General features: G+C 53.2%; 2 protein-coding genes across 5 annotated transcripts in view; both read right to left on the reverse strand.

Annotated features, from left to right (window-relative positions):
- Mrm1 (mitochondrial rRNA methyltransferase 1) overlaps positions 1-343 on the reverse strand; it is an 8,188-nt gene extending 7,845 nt beyond the window's left edge. The window contains 1 exon segment of the mRNA XM_033762917.1: positions 1-343. This exon segment is cut by the window's left edge and continues 9 nt beyond it. Within this exon segment, the coding sequence (XP_033618808.1) occupies positions 1-162 (162 nt within the window). The 5' untranslated portion in view covers positions 163-343.
- A 707-nt stretch (positions 344-1,050) lies between these two features.
- Dhrs11 (dehydrogenase/reductase 11) lies at positions 1,051-8,968 on the reverse strand. Of its 4 annotated transcripts, none has more exons than XM_010626790.3 (7): positions 6,341-8,595; positions 6,063-6,216; positions 3,765-3,859; positions 3,041-3,170; positions 2,052-2,144; positions 1,789-1,854; positions 1,052-1,669 (listed from the first exon to the last, which is right to left on the reverse strand). In XM_010626790.3, exons 1-7 carry the CDS (start codon positions 6,637-6,639, stop codon positions 1,628-1,630), a joined length of 879 nt encoding a protein of 292 aa, XP_010625092.1. In that variant the 5' UTR covers positions 6,640-8,595; the 3' UTR covers positions 1,052-1,627. The 4 variants fall into 4 exon arrangements, with proteins under 4 accessions (XP_010625093.1, XP_010625092.1, XP_010625094.1 ...); XM_010626792.3 differs by lacking the exon at positions 6,341-8,595 and adding an exon at positions 8,941-8,968 and having other exon boundaries at positions 1,053-1,669; XM_010626793.3 differs by lacking the exon at positions 6,341-8,595 and adding an exon at positions 8,941-8,968 and having other exon boundaries at positions 1,053-1,669; positions 6,063-6,272.
- Positions 8,969-8,974: the final 6 nt, after the last annotated feature.

Below are 8,974 nucleotides of genomic sequence, written 5' to 3' on the forward strand. Positions count from 1 at the left end.
CAGCTCTAGCCGCGGGGTCGGGGGCAAGTCATCCAGCCGCAGGCGCCTCAGCTCCTCCCCGCCAGGCCGCACCCCTTGCGGAGCCGCTTGGGAGAAAAGACGGGCGATGAGGCGATCAGAGCAACAGCGGGTCACGGCCCTTACGGTCGAGAGCAGCCCCATACCACCGGCTGTGCTGGGAACTCGACACTCACATTCAGGTGAAGAGGACCCGACAACTATTCACACTCTGTCCCTTCAGACAAGGACAGAAGCCCTGGCTACCTACTCAAGGACTGCCTAGAAACCAACCACCGAGGTACAGGTTCTCCCTCCCGGGAACCTACACTAGTCCTCCGCTTCCGGGTTCCGGAGGCCCCGCCCGCTACCCAGGGATGCACTGCGCTTGCCTAACCTGCAGGATGTCCCTACAGTGCCCCCTGCCGGGCTGCTGGCTGAGTGGCTACCTCCACCGCCCCAGACTGGGCGATAGTGCTGAAGCTGAGCTGTCCCTACCATGCCAGGCGGCACCCACTTTCCTGGAAGTGCCAGGTATCTAGAGAGCAGGGGGCACATTCACCCAAGCAGCAGCAAAGGACAATTTAAGGAACCTTTCGGCCTTCCTGTTTAACCTTGGTTGCTCCCTCCCCACATCCAGCTGGGTGAATGTCCCCAGAAGCTTCTTGTCAGACCCTCACTACCAGTCAGCAAGATGCCAGCGATTCTTCCCACTCTTTGGCCGCCGATTCTCCTCCGAAGGGACAGCTGTAAGCCTGTCGAGTCTCTGCCAAGAAGCTAGCTGGCCACTTTTGCATCCCTACTTTGCTCCTACACAAAGTTGTATGTAGTTTACACAACACTGAACGCTCTTACAGGTCCCCCAACCTTGCACACCTGTGTGCCTTCTCTGTCTTCAGAAATGGCTCCCCGTTTTCAAGACCTACTCCAACACTTTCCTGTGGTAATGCGCACTCGGGGAGAGATGCCCCAAGCTGACACAGCCTCCCACTCACCTTGAAGAAATTCTGGAACAATCTCTCCTACCACAGGGAAGGGGGAACAATTGAAAGACACTCCTGAAACCAAGGTAGGTTGGTTGCCATTTTTCTTTTTTTAATCATCACAGTGAAGCCAGGCTCTGGTATTCTGCTGTCATTGAGGGGAATGATGACCCTTCTGGGGGCAGGAAGCCAAGATTGAGGTGGAGAGTTGGGGGGCTAGCCCTGGAGCCCTAGATAACCATTCCAATATAAGGTGATGGCCTCTCTCTGCCACTTAAACCCTGAAGGGAAGAAGCTGGGATGCAAGAAGATAGAGGGAAGCCCCCCCCTTTAGGCCACATTCCTATTCCCAGATCAAATGGAAGAAAGACTGAGGAGAGCAGATAAAGGCCAAGGAGCCCAAGAAAGGGACCCACAACAAACTAACAGGCAAAATAATCATGGACCCCACCTCTCCCCAGCCCATTTTTTCACATTTGCATTGGAAATAATCTGACAAGCTGATTTAAAAACCTTTTACAAATTTTCTAGCCCTTGGTGGGGGTGGGGTCAGAAAGTGGAATCCAGGGGTCCAGAAATCAACACCTAAAATCCACAGGCAGGAGCTAAGCCATGAGGGGCAGAGAGGAGGAGCTCCCCACTGGACACTAGGTCACCTGTTCCGTGGGCCTCATCTGGATGTCTCCAATCTGTGGAAGACACAAGGCTTGAGATGGTTGGACATTCCCTACCCGCTTAAGGCCTCCCTACTCCCCTTTCTGGGGATGTTGGACTCTTCCAGGGGGTGGACAGTCAAGGCCAGACTCACCTGGACATGAGGGGGACAGCTGAGGACGTAGATGACAGCCTCAGCCACATCTTCAGGTTTGAGACACTAAGAGCACCAAGGTAAAGAATTGAGCAGACAAGGATAGAAGAGACCCAAGTTCCTTCCCATCACAGAGGTCCTCTCCAGCACCCACATTCCCATCCCAGCCCTCTAGGAGGGGTGATCAACTGGCCAGAAGGGTGGAGTCTGAAGGCCAGAGTTCCCTTTACTTTGACTTAGGAACTGACTTTACTGGGCCCCACCTTGATGCGTTCATAGGTAGCAGCTGCTCTCTCAGGGTCCTTGTCATGGAGTTTGAAGGCGAACTGTGTTTCCACCAAGCCTGGAGAGATGCACTGGGCCAACAGAGAGGGCCTGCTCAAGAGTGTAGCTTTGCCAGGCCTTGGGCAGGTTGGGGAGAAAGGATGGAGGCCACAGGGTCCAGCTTCCCAGTGACGGCTGTACAATGTGCAGATACTGACCCCTCCCTCCAAAGCTGTCATTGACAACGATCACAATGTTCCCAACTATCTACACAGCCAGGTAAGTGCTTTACACAGTGGGTTTCCTTAAAGCCTCATAACCAGGTGGGGATCATCATTCTTTTTTTTTTTTTTTTTTTTTTTTTTTTTTTGGTACTGGGGATTGAACTCAGGACCTTGCACTTGCAGGCGGTGGAACTCTGTGCTAAATCCCTGGCCCCATCATTCCTTTTTCCAAGAGAGAAGACTAAGTCCTGGGGAGCTAAATCCCCAGCCCTAAAGTGGAGCTCCTTTGTCTTTTTTTTTTTGAACTCAGGTCCTTGTACTCACAAGGCAGGTGGTGGAACCACTGAGCTAAATCCCCAGCCCCATCATTCCTTTTTGCAGATGAGAAGGCTAAGGCCTGCAGAAGTTCAATGATTTGTCCGATGTCATCCAGCCCTCAAGGGAAGAGCCCAGAATCTTGCTGTCCGACCCATGTATACCTGGCTTCCATAGTCCCTTGCTTTCCCCTCGTCTTATTCCACCATGTTTCCCTGAAATCAGCCTCCTCTCACCTCTAAGTCTGGTCAGTGGCTTCTGGTTGAATGAAATGATCCTCAAGGAGTGAATAGGACCATGCATGGGACAGCAGAGTCCAGGAGTTCTGTACCCTGTCCACTCCCAGGGGCTCTCAGCAGCCCACCCTGGACAGGGCTTCCTGGGCAGCACATGAGTGTGGGAGGGCCTGTGCCCACCTTGTCCCCACCAGGGCTAGGCCACAGCCTCACCGTGGCTCGAATGTGGGACTGGGCCTCCCGAAGCTCGTGCCTCAGTCCCTCAGTCAGCGCAGTGACGGCATACTTGGTTGCAGTATAGAAATGCATCACACTGTCCTGTAGGATTCGGTGGCCACACATGCTGCGTGGAAGCAGGGTGGGGAGAGGAGAGAGTGAAGCTCTACAGCAACTGGCAGTGCCCCTGCCACCCTGGTCCACCTCACTACCCAGAGGCAGATGGGAAGCCTTTGTCCCCCAGCCCATGGAACCTAGCCTGACATCCTGGAAGCTCTTGAAACCTTCCTCTGCCTTAAAGTCATCCTTCTGTTGACCACGGAATGCAATGTCTGGGTCATTCTGGATGTCAGAAGTCTTGCCACTGATACGGCTCTACTGAGGAACCTGTGAGCTAGGCAGGAGCCTTCCCCCAACTCTATTCCACCAGGAGGGTTCGTCCCAGGGCCTGGAGAATGGAGATGCTCAGTCCCAAGAGCTTTGACTTGGGCTTTGACTGCAGACAGAAGGGGCTGCGCTGCCCACCTCAGCAACGAGGCACTGGCACTTGACAACATAATTTTTCCCTCACCATAATCATGCCACTTGGGTATTAAATGGGAACAAAATCCCCATTTTACCAGCAAAGAAATGGGCCCATAGAGCTCACATGTGCTACAGCAGATTACCTAGTATGGAGGCCAACAGTTACCTGGGCTCCACCACCGGCACCCACCCTCACCTGTTGATGTTAATGATGTGCCCGTCGTCCACATTGCGCTCCTTCATGGACTGGTAGGCTTCCCGGGTACAGATGCTGAGCGCCAGCACATTTACCTGTGAGCCAGGAAGGCAACGGGGTGTTTCCAGCTTGGACCCAACTGACCAGCTGATGGAGCTGCTGAGCTCCATGGGGAGAGGGTGGTGTGACATTCCAGGGCCCAGGTTCTCCCAGAGACCTTCCACGTAGGTGCCCCTTCCAGAAAAGCTGCCATCCCCAGCTGACAGCAAATAGTTCCTCTCTTGGCTGGCCCTCCAAGTAGGAAAGGAAAGCCCCAAAATCCAGCTGGACCCAGAAGACTGGCTTAGCCACCTCCTCTGCTTTAGAGAATAATCTCCTTTTCTTCCCCATATAGCTTACCCTTCTCTGTAACAGTGTCCCTACTCCCTCCCAGACAGACTGAAAAGCATCTTCAAAGGCTTTAAGAACCTCCTCAGGCACAGACCCCAGCCTCTCCCCACCTTGCTCAGCCTGCCACTCTGCTCCCGTCCCCTCCCTGCAGCTGAGGAGGAAGAGGAGGACTGCCTGCCCCGCTGCCTTTTATACCTGCCTTCAGCCTGTGTCCCACCTGCAAGTGGGGGTCACTTGCCACTCCTGCTCCCTCTGGCAGATGTGACCCCAAGTCCCTGCCCTTCATGCAACAGAGGCCTGAAGCAGTATGTGCTGTGAAGCACCTGCCCAGCCCCACCCCTGAGCCTCTAGGCCAGGAGGACAAGCTGAGATAAAGCTTTCAGCAGGACCTTGTGCCTCTTGGGAAGAGAGACCTGCTGGCAGATACCAGCTGGCTCTCTTTATCAGGTGTCAGCCAGGCACAGGGACAGAGAACTCAGTGCGAACCTGCCTCGTACTCATGTACTTGTGGTGGCAGCAAGATGATGGGTTCTGAAGCATGGGAGTGTTCTCAGCCCCATTTCTGGTCCTCTTAGCAGGTAGCTTTGAGGGGCAGATGGAAGGGAGAAATGGGCCCCTGGGACCATGTGAGGAAATTAGATCTAGGGGACAGGATTGTGGAAAAGATGCCTCCCAGAATGACCCTAATAGACAATGTTCATGCTGAGGTGGGGATTAGAGATATAAGCCCCTCATTTTACAGAAGGGTAAGTTGAGGTCCAAGTTTAGAGACGCATCGCAGCAGGTAAGGGCCATCACTGATCCCCCAGAAGGCTGAGGACAGTGCCTTCATTTCCATTGCTCACTGCTTCATTTCCGGGCCCAAGCACCTATTAGATACAAAATCTACTAATGCGGGTGTGAAAGGATCGTGAGAGAAAAGAAGCATCCTGTTTGGACACTGCTTTCAGCTTTTCAGAATACATTCATACCCTATTGCTGCCCCCACAATGCAGCCCAGAAGTTGAATACCTGTTCCTGAAGGCTACATGTGGCCTGTGTATTGGCTTTAAAATATCATAAAAGAGTTTGTGAAATAGTTCACTGGTAGAGCACCACAATAAATAAATACCTTCCCAATATGTACTCATTTGTTCAATAAAGATCTCTTGAGGGCTTATAAGTGGAGCCATCCCAGAAAATAAAACAGACAAAAGTTCTTGCCCTGGTGGAACTGATGTTTTAGTGAATGGGATGGGTGGGGTGTCACATAAAAATACAGGCTCTCCACTTCTCTTAAAGAAATTGCAAGATCATCTACACTGTTAGAGAGCAACTCTGTTAGATCTGAGCAATGGACATGTTTCTCTCATGCATTGCAGACCACCCTTGGCCTACTTCACTCCTTTATGTACTACCTTGACCCAGGGATCACTGAAGTTTGTGAGCCCAGATACTGATGACATAGGGCGTTCACCCCAATTAAAAGTGACAAGATGGAAGCTCAGAGACAGTAACCTGCTTGACGATAATTACTAGCAGGACTGGGTAAGGATTTTATCTCTTTTCTCTGTTCCTTTTCATCCTGTGAGACCACGTTCTCAAGCATACCACACATTGCTGACACACAGGGACACTCAGTAAACAACAGTTCTCTCCCCTACCAATCTTTCTTCCAATATGGCACAATCGGTCTAGACTTGAAGGCCCACACCCAGGGGCTCAAAGAGAAGGAGAGCTGAGAAGATGCCGCTGTGTACCCACGCACTACCCTGCTAGTAGGGGAAGAACAAGGGGAGAGTGAAGATGCCCCCAGCGGGAAGCCAAAGGTCTTCCTAGTGTCCTATCCCCCCAGCCTCCAGCTCTCAGACCCGGCTCTGCTCTTCTCCCAGCCCCCGCCCGCACTGCCCCAAGCCCCTGAGCCCTTACATTGAACATGTCCTTCCAGCCGCTGGTACTGCCTGACAGCAGGGTATCAGGCCGGGCCAAGCCAGCATTGTTGATACAGATGTCCACACCACTGTGCTGAGAGCGGACAGCAGAGAACATGGAGAGGATGTCCTCCTCATTCGACAGGTCACATCTGTAGGGGATCAAAGTCCCGGGGTAGCCTGCACTCTTACATTCAGCAGCCAGCTCCTATGAAACCCAACAGGGGTCTAACTGGGGTGAGCTGCTCACTCCCACACCTCCCAACCACATCTCACCTCCCTCCCCTGTCACCACCCATAGAACTCTCTCCTTTCAGAGCTGCCTTTTGGCTATAAAGATGCCGGACTGTCCTTCCCCAAAGCTTGTCGTCTTTGTTCAAAATCCAGGGGTTAGGGCACTCCCTGGGAGGGCAGAACTGTGCAGACCAATAGAGGAAGCTCATGTATAAATGCAAGCCTCCTGTTCTGAGGGAGAAGGTGGGCAGGGATTCTGGTAATGGAAGGAGATCTCTTTTCTGCCTCTTCCCCATCAAGAGCATCTCCTCTGCCTGCAAATAATAAGAGAGATCTTTCATCCCACCTCATGCTGCTTCTGACAGTACCAGCAGTCTCTGAGCTGGCTGCTTCAAGACCTCCCTTCCTTTCCCACTGGTGTCAACCAACCCTCCCCAGAAGGGCTTATGAAGGAAACATCACCCTCCCCTCCAAACTTTAGTCAGCTTGACTGAGCTCAAAGGTACATTCTCACACCTTTCAGCAGCATCCACCTGCCAATGCCCCTCTCCCACTCTCTAGGCGGGGTGAGGACATCAGGACAATATGATCTTTCTCAAACCCCTGGCACACCAACCTCCACCCCAAGGTTTCCCTGGAGACTACAGGGTGAGTCAGGTGGGAGATGACAATGGTCACCTCCTGTGCCCCTCTCCTGAGAAAGATCACAAAAGGCAGGGCCACTGAGATGACTGCAAGGGGAGCTGACATTTAGGAGCAGGAAAAAATCGGGCTGCATGGCCTTGGAGGCCAATGACTAGGCAGGCACTTGAGCTTGTGAAGGTGACTGTGTACACTGTGGGAGGGGAGGGGGTGCGGGGTGCCCTAGAAGAAGGCCAGTTTGGTCAGCTGCCCTGGCCTGGAGCCCCTTCCTCCTCCCAAGCCAACCTAGGAATAAAAGGCCGGATCAGGTGACTGAAGAAGTTCTTTTCTGCTTTAACTTTCTGTGAGTTCAAAAGTATACTTCTCTGGGCCTCAGAAGCCCCTCTCCACCTGATTTTATCACCCATGACCACCTCAGGAAAACTGGGTTTCTTTCTGTAGAAAGCCAGAACCCAAATTCTGCTATAACATCAACAAATAAACCAATCAATGAAGCCCAGAAAGCCTGGGATTCTCCCCTCTAGCATGCAACTTCCCTTCCTCCTCTAGACTCAAAGCCCCGCTCCCAAAAAAGCCAGAAAGGATGGGCTGAGAATTTATTCCTCCCTGTCACTGCCTTCTCATCGCCCCACCTGTGCCACTGGACCATCTGCCCCACCTAACCTTAAATGACCTGAAATCATGGCAATCCCCCCCACAACACAGGCATTCTCCCTCCTGAAGGGATTCCCTTGGGATTCAGGGATACCCTTTCTTGGCCAGCTTGGGGGAGGGAAATAGAAGGGAAGGCAAGAGCGGCTTCCGAATGAGGCCATCCAGTTGTCTAACCTCTGACCTGATCCTCTAGGCTCCAAGGCTGGGGCTGGGCCTTGAGCTTCTCAGCACAGGAGAAAGGGAGGGGCAGAGTGGGGCAATGGTAGCCAGATGACCTTGGGATTATCTGGGAGGTTATAAAGTGTACCTTTGGTCAGCAGCAGGGGAGGAGACAGCCCTCCTTCCTGTGCACCTTCTCCCTCTTCCCCCACCCAAGGCCTCCTCACCCTTTTTCTACCTGGGGACTTTGAGAGATGGTGGAGGGACAGCCATGCAACTGAGCACTAGTCTCAGCCCCTGAGAGTGTTTGTGGAACAGCAACTCCAAGAACAACCTACCATGGGAATTTCTCCTCTCCTTCCTCCCCGCCCCCACCCCCAAAGAGCCAACTTCATTTCCTTTTTCTCTGATGTCTTGTTGCTCATAACTCTGGGAGTTTCCAACTCCATATTAAGAGAAAAACTAGAAGCTCTGGACCCACCCTGCCTGTCCCCTCTGCATTTACATATTCATTGCCCTGTTTCACCTACTCAGTCCCATCTAGGCAAATGAATTCGAGAAAAGTCTACCAGTAAATCACTCCATTCATCCCTCATGAGGGTACAGGTTGACCCTCAGGTTGATGGGGGTGAGGAGTGGTTCTTCAAAAAAGTTCCCACCCCAATCTCACCCTCCTTCTGGGTCAAACCTCAAAACCTCAAGCTCCTGCACCTCTGGTTGGCCAGCACTTTGGCAGGGTGGGAGAGGCCTGGCGACCAAAGGAAGCCAACCTAGCCGCTGAAGCCAGAAAGCTCTTCTCCCTGGCTGCACAGCTGGCCCCGGATCTCTGACTTCCCCTTTCCTCAGCCCAGTACGTCGGGGACAGGGACGGAGACCAGGAGGGCGGGGCTGGGGGATAGTGCCAGGGCTCAAAAGTTCGGTACCCGGGGAGCAGGAGCCATCAGGGGTACTGCTTAAAAGACAGGACCTAAAGCGAGGGTGGAAGCCTGCCCTAAGGGATCCAAGAGGCCTCACGCTAGGCATTCACTCTTCTGGTCCCGAAACACGTGACAAATGGCCCTAGGGTGACAGGTAACAGTGACTGGAGAGTCTCGGCCTGGCTCCTGCGACTCCCCTGCCCCCACCCCGACCCCTGCCCCGCGGAAACGACGTCCCCAGAGCGTCCTCGCTCCCCGGAGAGGTCTTACCTCGATGCTGCCCACGGTACGGGCACAACCCACC

The sequence above is a fragment of the Fukomys damarensis genome, unplaced genomic scaffold (assembly GCF_012274545.1).
Source record: "Fukomys damarensis isolate Sample0158 unplaced genomic scaffold, DMR_v1.0_HiC HiC_scaffold_13, whole genome shotgun sequence".
Lineage (NCBI taxonomy): Eukaryota > Metazoa > Chordata > Mammalia > Rodentia > Bathyergidae > Fukomys > Fukomys damarensis.

Coding starts and splice junctions, on each gene's coding strand:
- Dhrs11 (XM_010626790.3), bottom strand. CDS start 6,639: ATGAAAGATCTCTCTTATTATTTGCAGGCAGAGGAGATGCTCTTGATG. Junction 3,171..3,764: donor CACATCATTAACATCAACAG/GTGAGGGTGGGT, acceptor GCTTCCACGCAG/CATGTGTGGCCACCGAATCC. Junction 2,145..3,040: donor AGTCCCACATTCGAGCCACG/GTGAGGCTGTGG, acceptor CTGTTGGCCCAG/TGCATCTCTCCAGGCTTGGT.